At 32.3% G+C, this 24,936-nt stretch overlaps 1 protein-coding gene across 3 annotated transcripts in view; it reads right to left on the bottom strand.

Annotated features, from left to right (window-relative positions):
• Positions 1–24,936, bottom strand: part of LOC145284782 (GTP-binding protein Rheb homolog) — a 194,282-nt gene that overhangs the window by 50,004 nt on the left and 119,342 nt on the right. For all 3 annotated transcript variants that reach the window (XM_080133749.1, XM_080133750.1, XM_080133751.1), the window contains exons 4-5: positions 2,813–2,895; positions 531–587 (exon numbers count right to left, since the gene is read on the bottom strand). In XM_080133749.1, the coding sequence (XP_079989875.1) occupies positions 531–587; positions 2,813–2,895 (140 nt within the window). The remainder of the gene's footprint in view (positions 1–530; positions 588–2,812; positions 2,896–24,936) is intronic.

Here is a 24,936-nt window from a genome sequence, read left to right as displayed (position 1 = left end):
AACATGAGAATGGGCTTTGCTACACCGTTTTCTTATTTTGCATACCAATCATCAACTCGTTTTAATTATTTATGAAAATTTCAGATAGAGTTAACGACAAACAAATGCAAATCAGGTTTGTTTTAAAAGAAAACCAACTCTCATCTCACAATTTTCAAGTCATTAAAAAGAAAAAAAAATTTGAGAAAAATATTAAGAAAAATCTACTCTTGAAATATACGCCCCCCCCCCCCAGCATATTTTTTTACGTTTTGCAAAGATATATGCAGGATGGGAATTTTACATTTTTACAAAGCATGAAATCCCTAAAAATTTAGAAATTTTAAAAGAATCGGAATTGATATTTATTTTGGAATTGGGGACTGAAAACCGAATCAAGAAAAATTTTGGAACCATCATGTATATTTTCTTGTTTCTATGCAATTTTCTTTCACTATTGAGCAACTGTTTATTGAAATAAATTTGATAAAATTTTTATGTAACATTTACAGTTTAGAATAATAATTAAATTATTTAAAAATGTTACTTACCAAATTTTGCCCTTCATGTCACTAATCTTGTCATAAATCAATTTTATGATGTCAAGGCTGAAATCGAAAAGAAATCAAATGCTGAGTGATGAAAATGAAATTGGCTTCGAAACAAAGATTATTCAGTATATTAAAAGGTTTAACAATGTTAATATATAAAGGTAAATATTTTTAAAAATGCAATAAAAGGAATATTTTATATTTCATCCAAGTAATCTTTGTTTTAAATACAATCACAATATTTAAATATTTATCAACAAAGGCAATCCCAATTGTGTCCATATTATGCCCCCTAAACACCATTTAAAATACCAAAATTTGGGGGATATTTATTAATTTATGTCTAATATTGATTGCAAGGATGAGATAAGTCAATGGCAAATAAGCTGAAATCAAGATTAATTTCCGAACTTGGGAGTCAGTACCCCTTTTGTGTGTGGGTGTGTGTGGAGAGAGGGCAGTACAAAAATCTTTTTCCTCAATTCGAATCAGTTTCAATTAAGTCAATATTAAAAGAATGAGATTTGAGATTTCTTGGTAGGAAACAAAATTCATCTAACTCCCCTAACCCCTTCCTAAATTGCTTGAAGTCTTTGGCAAAAGAAACATTTTCAGTTTTTAGAGAGAACTGTTATAAGTCCATTTTATTCAAGAAAAAAAAAAAAAAAAAAGGAAAGAAAAAGATTTTGGTTAAAAAGTCAAGAACTAACATCTAACAATTTAAGCGGAAATCTTAAATCTAAAGAACTCGCATCCATGCTATTGTCAAAAATTCACAAAAAAAAAAAAAAAAAAAAAAAAAAAAAAAAAAACAATTAAAAAGCAAAATTGAGTTATTCGAATTTTCACAAAAGGCTTTCACACCTTTTGCATTAAACTAAATATAGCACATATTTAGACCTCTTATACCAAAGAGCAGTGTTCCAAAATTTATAGTGTTCAGTTAATTAAGACTTAATCCTGTACATACTGAATCAAAACAAAATTTAATCCTTAAAAAGATGAACACATAGGGTGAAAAATAAACATTTATATGTTTATGAATTTTTTAAATGAAAATTGATGATTTGTATAATCTGGAATATTTCGACTACTGTTCTCATCTTTGCAAAAACCCATGACATAATGAATAAAATACTAGGTAAAATTCAGTTTTAAGTGAAACCCTTTGGGAGGTTAAATGTACGGGTGATACTAAGAACACAATTGCAAATTACTTAAGACTTGTACTTGGGGAACAAGAGCGTGCTACCCATATAGATTAAATTAAGCGTTCTGTTTGAACTTCTGTGCAGATTCCAGAATTTACCAGAAAGATTTCAAGAGTTCAAAAAATTCCTGAATTCAATGAGATAAACCTGAAGAAAGCCAGAGCTTACGAGTCATTCCGTGTCAAATCATCCAGAAATATGGGATTTTGAAACCCATATCCCCAAATCTGGCTATAGTTTGCACTGCAGGTAAACAATATAGGAACTAAGAAATCCTGAAAATTTGAGCACATAACTCCAAGCGGTTCCCGATTTAAAGCATTTTTTGTTTTGGCTTTAGTCACATAATGTGATGCCCGGGCAACAATTTTGTGATGTCATTTCTTTGAATATTTTCTGATTGAAAGATCATATGACCCTGAAAATTCACGCAGGTAAGTTTTTTGACTCAAGGAATCTAAAAATGACATCAGATTTTCTCAAAGATGAAGCTTTATAGAGATATTAAGGGTTTTTGGATTTTTTCACATGTGCCCCAAAGTCGAATAAAAAAAAAAAAAAAGGTTGTGGTTGGCATGGTAACGCATTACTTTTTTCATATATTTTTTTAGACAATAAATTGTCTCTGGACCAAAAATGGTTAAAAGTTCTTGTTTTGTTCACTCAGTTTCTGTTGAAAGTTAAGTATATTTTTGATGATAATGAAAAATATTCCCTCCCCCTATTGGATGTGATAATCAATTTAGACAGGTGTTAAACTTACATCACATCTTAATTTGGGAATAAATTTTGGAGTAAGCCAGATACTAAAACAGTTAAGTTCTGCTAAAAATTTCAAAGAACTAGCAGTCTTCAAGATTAGTTGATGAGGGTTGGAAACACCAAGCCATGATAAAAGTATGCTTTTTTTTTTGTATACAGCATAACCTTTTTAGGGTTTATGCTAATTATTACTATTTTTACATGTGATTTTATTTATAAAATTTATAGGCAAACATGAAAAGTGTTTTGTCATTGGACGCACAAGTGTTATATGCATTATATATAATTAGAAACTTGAGCTGAACTTACCTTCTTTGTGAGGTTATCGAATAGACCAATATGTACCCATCAACATTCATGTAATAATCATTGGGTGTTACAGAATACTCATCCTGAAAGATAAAGAAATAAAGACATTAAATGCAAGAAATATTACAAATTATTTCAAGTTTCCTAAAATCTCAATTAAAACAAAGGCTGTCAAAAGATTTTGACTGAAGAATTTAATATCACTTCAAATGTACCCCACTGCCCTATTACGACATCCAGTGAGTGAGGTCACCAAATTTGGTTGTTTTAGGTCCCAGTTGGTCATTCTGTATCTGCCGGTTACTGACAAAGACCCTGGTGTTGAAGGTCTTGTTCAGCGAATCATTACTTCTTCCATATTGTGAAAGGGCCATTCGTCCAGTACTGGCCACGAAGGTCTGTATGGAGCAAAGGTCATTTCAAACTAAAAGGAGGAAGAATAACACTTTAACGATATTTTTTTTGGTTGGTTGATTTTGTTTTACGGCATATCAACCTTTTTCAGGTTATTTAATGCCGAATCTAGTTATTTTGAGGAACAATTTTAATGGAGTATATTTGTTTTTTTAAGTCGGATTCTATTTAACCCATAGTTGGGACCCTAACAGGTACTACCACTCCGGGTCAAAGTGGACCTGGGAGCAATGGCAATTAAAGGGTGGCTCCGCACTTCCCAAGGCCAGCAATGTGGGGCCTCACCATCGGATATAGTTTTAGGTCATATCCAGGACTGTTGTATAAAGGGTTCTTTTTAAATTTTTTATAAAGGCCAATTCTTTTTTAAGATTGGAGAGTATGGTGTGGGGATTGTTTTTATCAAATAACTCTTTAATATCGTTTTCTTTGTAGAATCGATTTCTTACTGTTATAAAATCAGTACATTCAATTAATATGCGTTTGATTGTGAGTGGTGTTTGACAAGGTATCCAGATGGGTTGGCTTTCTTCTTTTAGCAAATATGAGTAGGTTAAGTGAGTATGGCTTATTTTTATTCTTGTTAGTTTGACTCCTTCTTTTCTGTTTAGTTTTGTATTTTGTTCTTGTTTTTTGATTTTTGGCATGATTTCGTGAAGTTTATTGTTAAGGTGTTCATTCCAGTAGGTTTGCCATTTCTCTGTTGTATATGCTTTGATATGTCTTTTTAGATCTATGTATGGAATTTTAAAATTTGCATCGATTGAGAGATTTAAGGCGTTTTTTGCTGCAGAATCTGCTAATTCATTATCTTTAATACCGGAATGGCTCGGTATCCAGCAGAAAATGATTTATTTTTTACTGTTTAGTTCAATTAATTTTTGGAGTAATTTTGCAATTGGGGGTTGTCCCTCTTTTTATTTTTAATCGCTTTTAGAGTAGATTGGGAGTCTGAAAGGATTATAAATTTGTTTTTTTTTTTGTTATTGGAGGCAAGTTTAAGAGCTAGGATTAGAGCATGTATTTCAGCACTGAAGATTGAGGTTTCTTTTGAAAGGTTTGATTGTTTTTTTGATTGATTTATTGAGTATTGCTGCACTGGCTGTTGCGTTATTTTGTTTAGACCCATCTGTATAGATGTGTGTGTGGTCTGGATACTTTTCTTTGATTTTATCGAGATTATCATAAGTTATTGGATGAGTAGGTTTCTTTTCATATTTACTTAAACTTAGGTTGATGTTAGGGGATACGATTTTCCAGGGAGGGGTTTTGAGTAGGACAGTTACATGAATTTTAGTTATGGGTAGACTTGCTTCTTTGGAAATCGATTTTATTCTAAGTCCAAAGGTTTTGATTGCATTTTCTTTTTGGTCGAAAAGGTGTTTACGGTTTGGATTTAAAGTGCTATTGTGTGCTGGGTTTGTGGGGTTGGCTTTAAGTTTTGTGTAGCATTTTAGACCAAGATTTTAATTTCTGAGCACTGGAGGAGTTTCATGTGCTTCTGCATACAGGCTTTCTATAGGGGAGGTTGGAAATGCTCCTAGTGCTAGTCTTAGTCTGGAGTGGCATATTGTGTTGAGGGCTTTTAGATATGACTTTCTGGTGGATTGATATATGAAGCTACCATAATCTATTTTTGATCTAATTAATGCTCTATATAGTTTAAGTAGTGTGTTCTTGTCAGCTCCCCAATCTGTATGCGCAATGACTCGTAGGAGTTGTAATGCTTTATTACATTTGGTTTTGATGTGATTGATGTGTGGAATGAAATTTAGTTTTTTGTCAAAAATGATTCCCAGGTGCTTGTGTTCATTTATGAATGGAATTTTTTCTCCTTCAATCTGTAAGGTTGGGTCAGGGTGGAGTTTGCATTGGTTACAGAAATGGATGCATTTTGTTTTAGTTTTGGAGAATTTGAAACCATTTTTAGTTGCACATTTATTAATTTTATTTATGTTATGTTGTAGTTTTCTTTCAATAGTATGAGTATTTAGATCTGTAGCTGATTGAGCAGTCATCTACATATAAGGGGCTATGTATATCAGGAGAGAGTTCTTTTATGTTATTGATTTTTATGTTAAAGATAGTTGTTGATAATATGCTACCTTGGGGCACTTCTTGATTTTGTGGGTCTGATAAAGTTGAGTCTATGCGAACTTGGAAAGATCTGTCTGTTAGGAAGTTTTTTATGAATTCAGGTAATCTGCCTCTTAGTCCGATGTTGTGGAGATCTTTTATGATATTGTGTTTCCAGGTAGTTTCATATGCTTTCTCAAGATCAAAAAAAAAAAAACAGATGTTACTTGTTCCTTATTGATAGAAGCTTCTCTGATATAATTTTCGAGGTTAGTGATGTGGTCTATACATCCTCGATTTTTTGATATCCACACTGGATTTCAGAAATTATTTTGTTGTCATCTAGATACCATATAAGACGGTAGTTAATCATTCTTTCAAACGTTTTGCATAGGCAGCTTGTGAGAGCTATTGGTCTGTAGTTTTCTGGGTTTGATGTATCTTTTCCCAGTTTGGGTATTGGTATTATTGTTGCATTTTTCCATGAAGCTGGGAAATCTTTTGTTTCCCATATTTTATTATAAATTTTGAGAAGGAGTTTTAATGATTCTGGTGGAATTTCTTTAAGGAAGCTGTAATGCACTTCATCTGGTCCTACAGCTGAGTTATGGGATTTTTCTATGGCGGTTTCTAGTTCATTGAGTGAGAAGAGTTCATTGTAAGGCTCTTGGTTTTTGGAGTTAAAGTTTATTTTGTACTTTTCTTCATGTTTCTTAAGTATTTGGAATTGTCTATTGTAGTATTTTGATGATGAATTTTCGGCAAAGGTTTTAGCTAATGTGTTAGCAATATCTTTTTTATCAGTTATTTTCTGTTTATTTGTGAGGTGTTTGATTGGATTCGGATTATATTTTCCAGTTATTTTCCTAATCATTTCTTAGACGGTTTTGGGTTTAGTGGTGATGTTGATTTTGTTGACAAATTGTTGCCAGCAGGATCTTTTGCATTCTTTAATTGTTTTTCGAGTTTTAGCTCTTTGGTGTTTGTATTCTATTAAGTTGTTCGTTGTGGGTTGTTTTTTAAATTTTCATAAGGCTGCTTTTCTCTGTCTAATGGCCGTTTTACATTCTGGATTGAACCGTGATTTGTTTTTTTTTTCAGGAGGAGAATTTTTAGGTATGCATTTTTTGGCTATTGTCATGAGTATTTCTGTGAATTCTATTGTTTGGATTTGATGTTCTGTTAGTTTTAGTGAACAAAGTTCTTTAATTTCAGACCAGTTAGCTTTGTTTGTGGTTTTGGATAGAGTTACTGTAATTGATTATAATAGGGAAGTGATCACTTCCACAGGGTTCTTCGTAAGTGCTCCATGTATAATCCAAGAAGCTTGATGGATCACATATGGTAAGATTAATGGCACTAGTTGATCCGTTTGTTGGATTTAAGTATGTGGGATTTTTTTGATTGAGAAGGCACAGGTTATTTTTGTTAATTAATTGTTCAATTTTGTTTCTTTTTGAATTTGTGACTTCACATCCCCATGACGTACTGTGGCAGTTAAAGTCTCCTAGAAGAATGAATGGTGAAGGTAGTTGTTTTATTAAATTTTCTAGTTCATTTTCATTTATTGGTTCATGAGGAGGGAGGTATATTGAGCAGATTGTTTTGTGTAATGTGACTCGAGTTGTAATTGCTTGGAGATTTGTTTTGACAGAAATTGCTTTGAGGTATGTTATTCCTTACAAGAATTGAGGTGCCTCCATTAGCACGAAGGCCTGTGTTATGGAAATAGTTGTATTGTTCATAGTTCGGCGTTTTGAAATGGTTGTTTTGTAGGAAGGTTTCTTATAAGCAAACAATGGCTGGGTTGAAGAGTGAGATAAGTATAAGTTCATTATAGTTAGATCTTATTCCACGACAATTCCATTGGATAATTTGTTGTGTTTTATTTCTATCCATGAGGCTATTTAGTTTTCTTCTATTTCCATCTCTTTAGAAGTAGAGGGTTTATCTTTTTGTTGGAGTTTGTGTCTTTGGTGAAGTGTTTTGCTGGGTTTTTTCTTTTTTTTTTTGTTTGGATCTGGACGTCGATCTGGATCTGGCTGGAGATGTTGCTGTTGTGGCTTCTTGTTCATTTTTTCCCCTCTTGATTACTTGTGTTTGGTTTCTTTTTTATGTAGGGTGTTTTCGGTTTCCATTTTTTCTAGAATTTGGAATCTATTTTGAGTGTCTATTGTTTGGTTTTCTTCTTTTCTTGAACGTTCTTTATTTGCTGTTTTATCATTGCTTATGTTTTTATTAATTTCTGGTGGTTGTTTTGTTGGTTTCTGTGATAATTTTTTTAATGGTTCTGTTGTGGATGAAATATTATTTTCTTTGTTTGGATTTGTTATTTCTATTTTGTTTCCCAGATTTGAGTATTTTTCTTTCAGGCAATTTTGAAATTCTGGCCATTCTTTAATATTTAATGTAATCAGTTTGTTTATCAGTTCCTTATATTGATCATGTATTTCATTATGTTGGTATGGTTTAGTTGTCTTTTTTGTTGTCTCAGTATATGTGTTGTCTTTCATGTACGTCTCAACTATTTTTCTGGCTTCTGGAAAGGTTGTGTTTTTTTTGTACTTTACTTCTATAATTTCTCTTTCTTTTTTATGTTTTGCATATTTTAGAGAAGACCGGGTGATCTTCTTTGCAGTTAGTGCATTTCACCTCATTTATGCATTTTTCTTCGGTGTGGTCAAGCTCTTTGTTGCCGCATTTTCCACATATTTTTATTCCTTTACAGGCTTCTCTATGATGTCCATATTTTTGGCAATGGAAACATCTTAATGGGGCTGGGATATATTGGTCTACTTTTACATTTAAGTAGCCAATTTTTATTTCCTTAGGTATTGTTGGTTCGTTAAACGTTAATATGTGTTGGTGGTTATTATTTTATTGTTTCTTTTTATGTTTATGCAGATGTGGTGGATTACTCCTTGTTTTTCTAATTCGGTTTTTATTTCTTCTTCAGTTGCTAGCGATAGTTCATAACTTAGAATTATTCCTTTCGAAGTGTTTAGTGTTTTATGGCAAAAGACTTTGCACTTGCACTCATGGAAGTTCTTCATTTTGAGTAGAGATTGAGCATCTCTAAGATTGGTTATCTCAACTAGCAGATTTCCATCTTTTGTTTTTTTTTTATCATTTTTGGTTTACTTCTTGTGGATAATGTCTTTTCTATTAGGAAAGGTGATAAATTTCCAATTTTATTTATTTTTGATTAATTCAATAACCAAAAATCGTGGGAAGTTTCCTTCGTCTATAGTTGGAGCGGTTTTTCTAGTTTTGAATTTTTGTTCTTCATCTGAGCTTGAGAGGTCAGAGTCAGAGGAATGGTTTCTTTTAAGGGTTTTGAGGGGGATGCATTTGTTTTTATCAGCCATAGATTTTGGGATTTATTTTTCATCAACCACGCTCCCTACCCACCCCGGGAGTCCAAAATTGGGGCATAGTAAGGGGGAAACCCATTCGTCTTGACCATGTCGGGGTTACGTGGAGGATATACTCTTTTGGTAAGGAGTTTTCAAGCACTATATTTTCTGTTCAATATGTCCTCAAAAATACATTTGCTCAGATGGAGTGTTGAGTTCTGGTCTTTCCAATTGATTGACCCTTGCCACCATCTTCTAGCACTTACTTGGTTTGCCTATTTTTGTAGTGGGGGAAGAAAAATAAAAAGATGGGAGTACCTTTAAGTTTCGTTCTTTGTTGTGGTAATTGGTACTTTGAGCGTAAGTGCTAGGGCTTGGCGTAACTGGCCGATTGGTCGGATCGGGCCTCTCCGACTGCCTGTCTAGCCGAAGTAAGGGCCGAAGTAATGTGTTGCAGTGCCTAGACATTTATGCACCCAGGTCTAGGTTAGCTCAATCACCAGGATCACGTCCTAAGGCATTACGGGTAGCAACCCATGGCTAACTGGTTGCCTCATTGAGGGATTTTTACCCTCTGCAGGGGGGCAGTCGGCTTATTCTAGTGCCCTACCAACAGGGCAAAAAAAAAAGGGGGGGGCGACAGGGTTAGTAAGTAGGGAAGGAAAAGGAAAGGAGAAGGGAAGAAGGGGGTTGTTGTTTTTGTAGAACATAATTAAATTTTACAAAAGAGAATAGGAAACAAAAACAGAAAATCGATGTAGGTGCATTTCGTCTCAGGAAGCCAATAGACAGCCTGATCTGGTAGCACCAGGAAATTTTTTTTTTTTTTTTGGATAAAGTAAAAATAATTATTTTTCACATTCATAGTTTTAACTTAGGCTCTTAATATACATGTCTGGACAGCACTCGAATCAACTTTAAGTCTGAGGGTTAGTCATTTATTAGCATGAAGTTCAGCATGCGAGCAGAGCAGAGTCTGGGCGATTTTCTAGTCATTTCAATCCTAAGTCTGGGAATTAGTCTTTCAACGACGTGGAGTCTGGCAAACGAGTAGACTGGAAACTCTGAAACTCCTGATGTACCAGCTTATATTGAGAACCAAAGGGCTATAACTCTGGACTCTCTCTCCCAATAGAATTCAACTCCTAACTCTGAACAATACGTTATTGGTGATATTCTAATTCTCAGTTCAGATTCTGAAAGACCATAAGTGGCCAATGGGTTTTTAAGTCTACCCCTCCATCTATTTTTGTCAGTCCCTGTTACCAAGGATGGAAGATTTCTCCTCCTCTTTTTGGTTGGTGCCTAAAATCACAATTCTTTTGTTTAATTTCCTTATCAAAGCTTCAATCACTGCAAAATGAGTTATTGGCAAGATCCAGGTAATTTGATTATTAATTATCGCAGTGGATGTGCGTGGCTCTTCCAGTTTTTGATAAGAAATTCTTAACACTTAACATAATTAAGAAAACTGTTAGAAGTATTAACGGCACCAATAAGTTTACTTTATGTATATCGGTATTTGAATAACATGCTATTAATTATCCCTGTGACCCATATCAGTCAAGTTCATAATCTTCTTTGTCTGTACACGGTTCTCTGGCAATCCCACCCTCGATGAGAAAGATGTTTATTTCACAAATCTTTTTTTTTTGCTTGGGACATCTACACTTTCCTATTTCAAGAAAACTCTATACTCAAGAACAATTATCTAATTATTCATAATTTTTTAGGGAAGGAAAAAAAAAAAAAAAAAAAAAATGAAATATGTATGTGTGTGTGTGAATTTTTATATTTACTTTTTCCATAAGCGTCTTACACTTGTCTCCTTGTGCATATGATGCAATCATACAAATCAGAGATAATTAGAGACAGTCACACATAAATGGATGGGGGGGGGGCTTCAAAAAAGGAAAACAATTTCCAGAAATTTGATAACACTAAGAAATGATATTCAAGGAAAGATATTCCCACACTTGATCACACGCGAAAAACATCCCACCGCACTATCTTGAATTTAATTGAACATAATCAATGACTTCAAATCTGATTTCATAAATTTTATATATATTATAGTGATGGGACGATTCCAATATTTCCCCCAATTGCAATTCTTTATAAATCTCTAAATATTTTACTATAAAATTGTTATTTTGTCCCGATTACTGTAAAAACACATCTTAAATGTGCATGTATTTTCTCAAATGTAAAAACATTTGGGACGGGGTGATCTAGAGATTTTAGTCTTACTGGAAGTTTAAAATCAATAAATGTTTATTATTTTATTATTACTACAAGCAATGAAAGACGTTTTAGAAAAACAAAATAAAATAGATAATTAAAGGAATCGGTTTTGGCATCGGAAAATAGACTCAATTTTTCCTCAATTCTGATACAGATTCCAATACCCCAAAGAGATCCAATTTTTCCGATTTCCGATTAATCGTCTCAACACTAATATATACACGCACACACACATTATATATATCACACACACACATACTAACAGGCCACCGGTGTTGTCCGTTGTAATATACCCTTAAATAGAATATTTGAATTTATGCAGATTTCATATTTATTATAGAGTCAGTTCTCTGTCGATTATTATATTATACCCAACATGTAATTTCAAAGTGGAAAAAAAAAAAAAAACTGACTTGGGTGTCATCAGCTAAAATCAAAACCAAAACATTAACGCTCTCCGGCCTTATCCATTACCTAAATCCATACGCATAGAAAAATTGCAAAAAAAATAACCTTGTTTCATTTATAACTGCTGTATATTTGCGCATGCACAAAAGTAAAAAGTTTAGTCGACTTATTTACACCAAGGTCAATCCTTTTTAGTTTTTTCAATTTTGACCTGTTAGTAGCTATTTTTATTGGCTAAAACTAAACTGAATATCTTCGATAGGTTCAAATTCTCTATATATCAAGTTTCAAGTCTGTAGATCAAAAGTTCAGACAGGAGTTTGGTAGAGATTGTCCATACACAGAGACAACATGGCACACCCACACACATATATACATATCTGTGTGCTAGAACATTTTCATCCTGAATGTTACGTAATTATGCACAATGTAGAAAATATGCATGGATAGAACTGAGCATGATAGTTAAATGAAACCAATCATTCAATAAGGAACCTTAAAAAGATGAATTAATGAAAGTTTATTTTTTTTTAAATATGTAAAATTAGTTAGGCTTTATTAAATCGTTAATATATCTATGATCGAATTTGTTTTAATTTTTAAATAGAAAAGCAACCTTTCAATATCAATGTAAGTGCAATAAAAAAAAAAAACTCGTATATATAACGAGGATAGATAGAAAAGAGTAAATTCAATTCTATAAGAGGAGACTTATCAGGATAATATAAAGCTCAAATTTCAATGAAAGACAAGACAATAGGAGTGGAAAATGAATATATATATATATATATATATATATATATATATATATATGACAAGGACCTTTCAGTTTTAAGACAATGGATACTCTCTGTAAATGATGCCTGCATATGGAGTCTATAGTGAAGCAAGAGTTTTCCTTTTCCTAAACTAGTTACACAACCAAAGCTTAAGCATCTTATTTATCCTACTATTTAATCGATAGCTAGACAACAGATAAGTGGATTCATAACTTTCCCAACAATATTAGTAAAATTGATACAGTAGCCCGACATGACTAGAATTCAGTACACTGATCCCAAAGTCCATGGCTATAACTATTAAGGTCACCCATGCATAGAATATTGCTGCCACATCTGGACAGGTGCATTTACTATTAATCTCTCCCTCCTAAACAAGGTCCAAAAATGTTCGCAATAGGTCCCGCACTATCAACCAAGTTCTAACCCCATCCAATAATGTTGCATCTTCATGTCGGTTTTACGAGTACTTTAATGAACTTGTAGCACTTGTACCCCTTGACTTTGGAATTCCTTCCCTGCTTCCGACTGTACTAACATGCAGAAGTTTAAATATGTGAATAATAGGCATCTCACTGCTCAACTTCCAACATAGTCCTCTATAAACATGATCTCAAATAGTAGCCCTTACATCCAAGTGACAAGATGCCTTGTTTGGTGTGAACACAAGTAAATATATTTTCTTTAAAGATACCACGTTAATAGGAATAGACAAGTATTCACTCATTTCCAGAAAGTTCTTTTATTGGTAACAAAATTGCGTACAATTATTTCAGCCCCCAGTGTTGGCATATAAGAATATAACCGTTCATCAAATTATAATTTGCACAACTTGGGCTTCACCAGCTCGTAGAAAAAAAAAAAAACTGTCTCAAGTTCATAGCCGACAAATAGGACAATTGTAGTTAATACAAAGGGGTAGTCATTATTTATTAATTTTTTTCTTTAAATCAATAACAAATTTTCAAGCGGGCTTTATCTGCCCTTTTAGATTAAACGCTCTTGCCTTGCAATGTAGTTAACATTCAAATTTTGTGGTAGTTGTAGGTCAGGTTCCTATTAACACGGTATCTTTAAAAATATTTATAGCCCTAGCATTGCACTATTCAGCTATATAAATGAGAGCTATCTTATTTATTCATATCCAAGTAGTTAAATTACATATAAACATAAGATGCATACAAGTATGACCCAAGTAGTTAAATTACAAGTATGACCCAAGTAGTTAAATTACAAGTATGACCCAAGTAGTTAAATTACAAGTATGACCCAAGTAGTTAAATTACAAGTATGACCCAAGTAGTTAAATTACAAGTATGACCCAAGTAGTTAAATTACAAGTATGACCCAAGTAGTTAAATTACAAGTATGACCCAAGTAGTTAAATTACAAGTATGACCCAAGTAGTTAAATTACAAGTATGACCCAAGTAGTTAAATTACAAGTATGACCCAAGTAGTTAAATTACAAGTATGACCCAAGTAGTTAAATTACAAGTATGACCCAAGTAGTTAAATTACAAGTATGACCCAAGTAGTTAAATTACATATAAACATAAGATGCATACAACTACCCAAATGCATGTAAAAGAGCATTTTAACTATCTCCAATTTGTTTTATAGAAAAAAAAAAAAAAAAAAAAAGAAAAACAGTTCATTCTTGAAGGTTATTTAATAGCGGTTGAAACTTGTGGGCCACTTGTCTAAAGTTCAATGTACATATATTTAAGTATGTTTTCACTCGCAACTACTGTTTTTATTTTAGAAACAAGAAATTTGAGAAGAAAAAAGTTCTATTCACTCAAGAATGTTGCAAGTTATTTTAACATTAAAACAGAAAAAATGCAAGCAGTGGGTCAATGGGAATTGTGTCATTAATCCTCATTTTAAATAGAGCATTTATTTACATATAAGAGCAGTTTTTAAGTCTCAGTCGGGAAGGTTCGTTTTTATAATGTATTATCATAAGAGCAAAGAAAAGACATTTTGTATAATTCAAGCTAGGGGAAAAAGAAATTGGAAACTATATGTAAAAATTATACAAATAATGAACTCTCCAGTTGGAAAGTAGTTGTACCTATATGCTTTTATAATATACTATTTTGGGAACTATCAAATAATAAAAAGTTATAAAAATAATTAAATTTTAACTTGTTAGTATTCATGTTTTAAACTCCACTTTTTTGGTGAGAGTTTAATACAGGTCTTATAAACGATGTTTATGGTCACCCTAGCAACATTTAAATACAGAATACAGGTTAAATATCGTAGGTGGACTAAATGGGTGCAGCCCAATTCCACAAAGATAAAAAAATTAGACCACAAAAAAAAAAAAAAAAAAAAAAGTGGGTGTGTAGAGAATACTAAGAAACGAATGTTTAAAAGAGAAGAATGTGAGAGTTACGTCAGCTCATGTGCACACAGACTGCAGTTTGTATGTGGGGTGGGGAGGGGGCACATAAAAAAAATGGCTAAATTTTTAAGACTCCAATTACAAGAGAGAAGGAATTAAACATTTCTTTTAATTTAATTATTTGGATTCTTCAAACTACTGTTCTCATCTTTAGTGTTATTTTCACAACGTTTCAGTCAATGTAACCTCCAACCTTTACATGTATCTTGTTGAACTCTGGAATAGGCATGGAATTTTGAACAGAACCCTTTCTTTAATCCACGGAGATAGTATGTTCTTGTTGTTCTACCATGACTAGGTAGAATTACTAAATAATTCACAATTGTATTTTTAGTGTGAATTACTTAGGACTTCTACTCTGCCATGACTGACTGAACAAGAGCATGTTATTCCCATAGATTAAATGAAGGGTTCCAGTGGAAAATTCCATGCAGATTCTCAAGTTCCTTAATATACATCTGAAGAAAGTTGAAGGTTATATTGACCAAAATGTGAAAATAACTGAAGATGAGAATAGTAGTCTAAAGAATTAAAATACAACTAATCAATCCTCATCTAAAAAATTCAAAAACAATTTCTTATAAGCAGTTTTCACAATAAATAATGAGCTTATCTCTCAAGTAGTAGACTGATAGCAATACCAGATTAGTGCCAGAAATTCTTATGAAATAAAATTGCTCAGAGGGAAAAATCTTCATGTATTTATAAAATAACAAAGAAATGCTGGAAAAACATCAGCATTATTAAAATCTAAGAGATTTTCTAGATACACTTACAGCATTAGAATACACACAAATAAATGTATTTACCAAGTATAGTAGACCATTGGTGGTAATCCTAGAAAATTCAGAACACAATCTTTTAGAAAGAACGCAGATATTATCCACAAAGAAATAACACATACGTAAAAGTCATTTTATATCAGAAAAAGAACCACCACACAGTATGCAGATCTTAACATTTGGACTCTTCATCCCTTGCCTCAGCCAAATAAGTTAGTTTTTTGAACGACTATGTATGAAACATAACTAAAAAAAGGAGTTTAGGAGTTTTGATAACAATAAATAATCTCTAAAAAATCTTCTATATTTCAGAATCATGAATGGTAGCCACTATAATTACACAATAAATGAAAAGATAGAGTCATCATGACTATCAAAGGCTGAATATAACAATTTAGAAATAAAATCTCGTTAAGTCACAAGCATGAATCAATATATTCTTCGTTTAACGTTCATATTTCATGCGTGAATGAAACGGAAATGTTTCCATGTAGCTTACTTGCAACAAAAATATTTTCCTACTACTATTATGCTTTACTCGCACATGGAGCACTGTTGAAGTAAATACTGAAAAAATGTAAATACATAATATATTGTATTACTTTATAATATATGAAATAATTACTACATAATATATGAAATAATGGTAATCTTACTATGAATAGTCAGGTAGCACCAACTGAAATAACACCAGTCCTGTTTATGACAGCATTGTGTCTGGTCGTCCTAAACTCTTTGTCACTGGATGCTAGTTCAGGAGGAGTGCAGTTAAAGATTACACAACACTTGCTTCACTATAAACTTCATGTACAGACCAGTCTTATAGAGAATATTTATCGTTTGTCGAGACAGAAAGGAGACATTTTAAAAAATTTTAAACAGATTTTATGCCTAGATAATATAATTTATGACAAATTTGTTCATTCATCTCACCTCATTTTTAAATCCCTTTTCCCTATGCTTACAAATTTTAAAAATGAGAATTGTTAATTCGTATCATTTGGATTATTAAAACTACTGTTCTCATTATTTAATTGGAATTCATTATTGAGATGAGTACTATTTATTTATCGTGAACTATTATCCTCATCTTTTTTTTAGTCGCATGCAAGCGACTCTATAAGTCGGTCCGTCGGTCGGTCCGTAACACTTTTGTGCTTGGCCTTTTTGGTTAAGATCAAAGGTCTGTTGTTAATAGATGCTGTTCTTAGCTTTTTAAGCTTTTTTGACCTTTTTTTTTTTTTGTATTTTTTGATATAAATAAAAAATGTTTTAAAATTGGGTTTAAGTAGGAACCCCCCCCCCTCCCACCACACACGCATAAATACAAATTTAAAGGGGTAGCCATGATAAAAGATGCTGGCCGAGAGAAAAATCATTTGAAATTTACAACAGGGACGAGATTGATCAACCAACCTCACCATCCCCCCTTCTTTTTGAGTTTGTCTTGTGCCTAAGTTTTTTTTGTTCATTTCCCCAATTGTATTTTTCTTCCTGTGAATAAAAAATTTAATATCTGAAAGTGTAGTATCTGTTCTTAATACATGCTGTACTTATGTTTGTAACTTTGTGATATAAAGTGGGGATCACTTTTCTGTAATAATTTAATGCAAAATGACCACCCACTTTACAACCAGTCAGTCTCAAAGCCACTCAAGTCATTCTCCAGATCATTCAAGTTGTTTTTGAAGGATTCCAGTTATTTTTTAAGCATTCAAGTCATTCTTAAGGTCATTCAATTCATCCTTAAGTTCATTAAAGTCATTCTAAGTCATTTACTTTTTATTTAAGTCATTTCAGCACATTTTTTGGTCATTTTAGTTTATCTTTAAGAATTTCATGTCAATCCTACATTCAGGCATTCATTCATTACACGAGAGCATGCGACTAATGGCTATTGGCCTTGTTTTTTTTAGTTGTTGCTTCACAACGTTTCAACCAATTATTCCTCTGGCCTTCATCAGGTTGTAACTGCAACAGGACAGGAATTCTAAATCTCCTAACTGTATCCTCAGCAATTACTGCCTTCCATAGTTGTTGTCATCTCACCACATTTTTGGCCAAGTAATGGATAGGATTGAAACCGCTATCTTCAGACAATACTCACCTGGAATCAGAGATTCAACATCTGATGAAAGCCAGAGGAATAGTTGGATGGAACATCGTGAAACAACAACAACAAAAAAAAGATGAGGATAATAGTCCGCTATAAATAAATTAATACGATTCTCATCTTCTGAAGGTTGAAGGTTCAACCTCAGTGTGGGCGATACTTAGAAGACAATTACAAATTACTAATTACTTGAGACTTCTATCCAGTTATGGGAGATGAAACAAGGATATTTTTTTCCTGTGGATTAAATAAAGGGTTCTGTTCAAAATACACCTGAAGAAGGTTGGAGGTTACATCAACCGAAATGTGAAAATCGCATCCAAAATAAGAACAGTATTCTGAATAATGCAAACAATCTTTTTTCCTTGGCAAAGTTAGGGTTAAACTTCTTTATTCATTGTCTCGAAAATTTTCAATCACTCATGTCTGGATTCATCAATCTGAACCGCCTTGTCTTCAACCACTAAGTTTCAAATTTCTTTGAGATTTACCCATTTTTATGGACCACCTATTGTAATTAAAACTAATTTACTTGGATCTTTTGTAGACTTCAAATCCAATATAAACAAGTTCATGTTGCGCATTCTCCATTAATAATCAAATCCTACCCCATTAATCATTACTACACTATCACCTTACATTCACTAATCCTTATCTTGGAGTGGCCTTTGGGCCTTGATAAGTGGTAACTAAAAAAAAAAAAAAAAAAAAAATATGAATAGGGTGGTCTTTTCTATGGTGACAATTTTATTGTTCCACCTTCCATATACATTATATCTTTTCTGGCAATTTATAAGTTCCAAAGCTCAGCGACTATTGATCAGAATTTAACAAATGAAGGCTCATTGGAAAGGTAATGACCTGAATTGTGTAATGGGTTATGTGACATTTGCACTTAACATTGCACATTAAGGGTATCATCCAGAGCCTATTTTTGGCACTTCTTTTTACAGTCATAAAATGTTTCAATCATAGTCATTTGTTTTCTTAGTTTTGCATATGAATTACAAAATATCTGATAGTTCTCCAAAACCTCTGGCCTTGGAGTGGAGACTAAAACTTGCTATGGTTTCAAATGATCTGAAATAACAGCAAGGGAAGACTTGATTCTAAATATTTCTCATGTGTTATATCTCCCTTCTTTGGTTTTCATACATAAAGTAAATTTCACAGTGTATAAGAATTATTTAATACTGGAGATATTCAAAATCATACCCTATTTTCAAAAGTCAAGTCAAATGTCAACAAATACTAAATCAAATCCAGCACACCGTTCCCAATCCTCTCACAACAATATTCATCATTGAACTAACAATCCCATCAACTTCAGCTTCTGGCATTATAAGTGGTGACTCATCAGTATATATATATATATATATATATATATATATATATATATATATATATATATATATTATCAATTCTAATTGTATAATAAAGAGGAGAAAAACTTGGAAAGAAAATATGTTACCTATGCAAGCAACGTAAATATATTTTGTTGTTGATTGTTTTCGCCTTCAAAACAAGTTAATTGTGCATTTGTTAAGAGTCAGCAAATCTTCCTACACACACACACACAACGATAACAAAGGTTAGCTAACTAGAATGGCAGTGGCAGCAGTAAAGAGTGATTATTGTTAGTGGCTATAGACAGCTAATAAGTGCAAACAAATGCTGTAAAATGCATTTGGCTTGGAGCAGGATATATAAGTGTGAGAAAAGTCTAGAAGCAATGAAATAGTTACCTACGATAAAACATTAGCATATTACGGGTTGAATCAATGGAAATTCCAGTTTGCAATAATATATCTACATAGGTAGATTTACTGATATGTAGATGATTAATCTAACCCTCCTTTGTTTGATATATATATATATATATATATATACCCACACACACGCTTGTTCACCTTAATATTGAATTTTGCCATTTGGAACGTATTTGGGATCATGTCTAACAGAACTGTGGGAAGTTGAGCAGCGAGATGTCTGTTCACATTACATTTAAACTTCAGCAGGTTAGTACAGTCAGGAAAGCAGGGAACCAGGAGGAATTTTAAAATCTAACAAACTGATAGAGTAAAAGGCATTCCAATATCTAGGGACCTCAACAGTGAAGAGATGGAATTTTGCTGCTTGTCTGATTTGTTGGGAGTGTGTACGGCAATAGCGACCCCTAAAAAAATGAATAAAAAAAAATGTATTTATATTATGAGCTTTGTGTATCTTGTGTAGTTCAGACATGTAGCTGAACACATACTTCAATAATGAGCTTTCTTATTTGGCTGTCATCCTATCGTTAGTCATAAAAATTACGGCAAGGGAGTTTTAAATACAAAATTTTCAGACAGACTACTGCAAAAGTTGAATTGTTTTTTTTCTACTGCCCACTTTAGAGAGGAAGAAGTTAGCAAAAATAAACTGAGCTTCTGACTTATCTTTGTTTTGTTTTTTCAAACCTGACCAACGTCAATGTCTGATTATTAGACACACTATAAATAATTTGGCATACAGGAGTTAAAGTATTCATTAATGAGAGGGAAGGCCATGGTTCAATCCTTGGACGCGTCATGAAAAATTTAATATGGGATGCAGTTTCATTTTTTTAAGTCAACCCAGCAGGAGGAAACTATTATGCAGAGAAAGTACCTCCTCGAAAGATGATGACTCACAATCAATATCTGATATGTGTAGTGTCATAAATTGAAGAATGTTTCAAAACGCAGACCCTCACATATATCGTAACACCTGATCTCCAAATTTTAAAGTTTTGCCCACATGAGAAGATTAGCAAAAACAGTCTCTTTAACTAGTTACAAAATTTCAGCAAGTTCTGCCAACAAGCTCCTGAAATATAGAAAACTAGCAGGCCGCCCAGCATTGCCCGGTCATAAAATACGCATTTATATTATATTGTAATTAAGACAGTAAATGAGACATATGCATGCAAGTATTATATTTTTTCTAAACAGTTCACTTCTTGTACTAGAGCTGATATCGAACAAGACCGGGAGTCATGTACAATAAGCATGAGACCAGCTTAACATGATCTTTACAAAGTGTTTTCAAACCTTATACTTAACAAAGAATCTGTCATGTTTCACGTCCACGCATTCGTGAAACAGTTGGAAATGTAAAAATTTAATGACTCCCAAGTACCAATTTTTCAATTTTAACACATAAGCAGCCCTTTTTTTGGAATGAAAACCAATTACAAAGTTTTCCATGTATCTGATTATCCTATATACCAAATTGCAAGTCCGCAGATCAAAAATTCATTGTGTACATAGGTTGAGAAGTGTCCTCACACACACACACACACACACACACACACACACACACACATTCTCACTTTTCTAGACTAGAAGGCATCCCTGTATATTCTTAATCTTCCCAGCTCTGAACCGCATATTACAATTTTTTCCCCCCTTAATTTACATGTTATAAATAAATAATAGAAGTGAAATATTTTTGCTGTTTATGGATATCCAACAGAAACACGACTAAACACAAAAGACTAACAAGGTTCATCATAAAATGTTGGTACAGAATTGAGGAAAAGAGACAGAAAGGAAAAAGAGGGGCAGAGAGATGGTTGGGGAGGGGGCGAAGAGAAAGAAACCACAAATGTGGTTTAGTTATCTAAATAAATTGGAGACAAACTACATCTTCAAACTTTGATATAGTTTTACTATTTATGTTTATTGACCAGACGACTATTGTTGATTCTCTAATTCCTGACACACATGCCAGCACATCAAACTGCTGCAATCAGAACAGCATATATGTTCACGTCTCCCTGGGATCAGCACTAATTAAATATTTTTTCAATCTGATTAAATTTTTTTTTTCTTTTAACTTTCATACCGAAGATCTAAAATAAAATTAGTCCAAACTAGATTTTTTTTTTTATTATTACTTGTATTGATTGGACTATTGTTCTCATTTTGTGTTATTTGTGCAATGTTTTGGTCGGTTTGACCTCCGACCGTCCTCAGGCATGTTAGTTGTTTGGGAAATACTGTTTTTCATCTGTTTTTTTTTTTCGCTAATGTTGCCAAAAAATAAAGTAAATCTGAAAGTTTAAGAAACCAATACATCAATTATCTTTTTAATAAATATTTAAAATTAACTAAGTTTCGACAACATGAAGTCATGTTCAGACAGAGACAGTGTTTTTTTTTTTTTGTGTGTGTGTTTTTTCCTTGTGGTATGGTGTAATTATGAAAAGTTAAATTTGTATGATGTTCAATAATTATTTTTCAAATGTTCTAATCAGGAGGCTTTGAAAAATGTCACCGTTGAACATCATATGGATACTTTTCTAGTGATATGATGCCATAAAGGAAATAGAAAAATAAAACGATGACAGTTGAATATATATAAAATAAATATGTATTATATATGTTTGAAACCAAAAACAACGCATTATTACAAAATAAACACATATTTATTTTGTTTGAAAATTATGTTGAAATTCATAAATATATTTCGAGGCAAAGCCTCATTATCAGTATGTCTGTCTTTCTTTTTTTTTTTTTGCCATGTTGTTGCTGGGGCAGATAATCAGAAAGTAGAAGTCCGTTTGTTGTTTTTACGGTAGTTTTTTTTAAATCTCGGAACGGTGCGTTAGGTCATGCGGGATTCACATTAAGATTTCTTGTTCATTAAAAGCACCGGTTGAGTTTGAATAAAATAAATATGTATTATATACGTTTGAAACCAAAATCTCTCCACCATCCTTCCTTAGCCTCTGAGTCACGCCCATATATATATATATATATATATATTTGGTTTTGAATATAGCTGATAGCACTCAAATCATATATACATCTTTTTAGTTTTGATCTAGCTACTATATATTAGGCTTAATATAATCAATAGAGAATTATCTCTGATTATAAATATGTAATCTACATGAATTAAAATATATTTAAGCGTATCTTACAACTGGGCAACGTTGGGCAGCCTGCTAGTATACCTATAAAGTTGAGTATTTTTCTCACTTCAACATGATTAAAAGCTTGCTTTTTACATTTAAAAATTATTCAAACTTAATACATTAATTTATTTATTGCGGACTATTATCCTCATCTTTCTTAGTTGTTTCACAAGAGGATAATAATAGTCTGCAATAAATAAACAGGACTGTGGGAAGTTAAGCATTTAATTCTAATTAAATTATATATAAACTTAATATACTCAATCATAGATATGCTAGCGATTACATGATAGTTAAGTAATTTGCATATTCCTTTGAAAAACGGAGAGTTAATTACTCATTTTTTATGGTTTCTTATTAGGTTGATTTCATTTCACTATTACACTTTATTCTATTTATGCTATCTCTATTCTGCATAACTGCAAAGAATTTAATATGAAAACATTCTAGCATATGGAAATTATATATATATAAGCGACTTTGTCAGTGTGTGTGTGCGTGTGTGTGCGTGTACGCATGAAAAGTCTCTACCATACTCCTCCCTGAATATTTGGTCTACAGAGTTGAAGCTTGATATGTAGGGTATTTGGACCTATAGCACGTTTTCAATTTAGTTTTTAGCCAGCAAAAAAAATGCTGCTAAGGGGTGAAAATTGAAAACAGAACAGTTGACCATGGCAGGGTAAGTCAAATAAAATATTACTCCTGTAATTAGTTTTGCACATGCTCAAAATTAAAGTCAGATCTAAAAGTTGCTTAATTTTTTAAGCTTTCATACCCATCAGTTGGTAGCTGAGACGGTAACGAGGCTAGAGAGATAACTAAGGCTGGAGTTCTAAACGTTTTGGTTTTAATTCTAGCAGATGGTACTCAAGTTATTTTTTTTATAGCTTTTAAAATCATTACTATATATTGGATAATAATTAATAGTCAATTGGCTCTATGATAAATAAATCTTCATAGATTAAAATTAAATATCGTTGGGCATCCTGCTAGTATATACATGTATGAGTCCATATTACGATACTTGAAGGAACTAAAATGCGATACAAGTTTGCATGATACATCTAAATTAAAACTGAAAAAAATTGGTACACGAGATACAAAGGTTGGCTGTCTACGATCTAAGTGACACAATACAAAATCAATGTTAGAAATGAAGATTGAATGAGAAAACAAAATAGTCAAGGGAGGAAATATGTTACATGCACACAATTAGAAAAACGCTTATTTTAAGTGCTTTTTCGCAAAGTGTTTTTTTTTTTCTTTCTTTGGTTAGTCCTTAAAAAATACAAATAAAGAAAATAAAAAACTGTTTTTAATAATAAAATTAAAATGTGCTTAGTGCACATGCACCATAGCACATTGTATGCCATGAACAGAAGCAGCAACAAATGCATGTGTCAATCAAGGAGAGAAAATTAGGACATTTGCTAGGATATCAGATAACAGAAAGGAGGATGCAGAGAAAGGAATAAGGAGCTAATGACCCAAATAAACAATAAAAGTAACCACCAACAAACTTGCAAGTCTTTAAATACATAAAGAAAATGTTACTTTTGTATGAATTACAATACGAATCTATTGAGATGTAGATAAATTTATGCAAATCTTTAATTTCTACACATTTGGTCTAAAAACCTCAATTTTAATCCCTATTGAGTGAATGTAGCTTAACAGCATGTTAAACAAACGCAATGAATTTAATCGATTGCTTTTCATTTTTAGCTGTTTTGACAGTGAGATCACTAACCTTAATGGCAGACAGATAAACACGAGATCTTATATCTTTAATCATCTCAGTTCACTATTAAATAGACATCACAATGAAATGAGAAAAAAAAATTAAGTTAAATTTCAGAAAATTCTCAAATAAAATAAATTGTGATTCATAATCTCTACAATTATATAAATGCAACTTTTTCTGTGTGTGCGAGTTTGTTCCTTATAGACTCCGAAACAGCTGAACATATTTTCTTTAAAATTTACAGAACTTTAGTGTTTAGGTCTAGGAGTGATCTTAGTTAACTTTTGTCTCAGAATACTCCTGATAATCGAAACCGTTATTTTAATTTATCTATCATCGGTAAAGCCATTTTTCCATGTCGTTGCTTAGCAACAATGATAGAAAACAACAGGCAGTGAAAATTCTATTGTGCATTTTGTTTTTTTGCATAACGTGGTTTGTAGGTTCAAACCCTGCACGTAAATTTCTCAATGTTTTTTATTCATTAACTGGAAAGAAGTTTATATAGGAGTGTGAAATATTCATTGATGATCATTCAATCCTGGGCAACATCAGGTCTCCATGCTAGTTTTAAATAAATGTTAAATAAAAATAAAACTAGTTTTATCTTTTCATTTATTAGTTATTTTAATGAACTAAACGTATATATTAAAAAATATATAAAGTAAAAAATGAATAACAATTAGTTTATTAATGTAAAAAAAAAAAAACCCATTAAAAACATAACCTATACATCATTGGTTGACAACACAAACTTTTTTTCTTTTTTTTTTTTTTAGAGATGAGGTATCTTCACTTAAGAACCAAGATACTGCCAAGTCTGCTGCAAAGAAGAGGGACTATCAGGCTAG

Source organism: Euprymna scolopes, chromosome 9 (assembly GCF_053919585.1).
Source record: "Euprymna scolopes isolate OS-2025 chromosome 9, ASM5391958v1, whole genome shotgun sequence".
Taxonomy (NCBI): domain Eukaryota; kingdom Metazoa; phylum Mollusca; class Cephalopoda; order Sepiida; family Sepiolidae; genus Euprymna; species Euprymna scolopes.
Note: the sequence above shows the minus strand (reverse complement) of the source record. Positions and strands in the feature narration are given on the sequence as shown.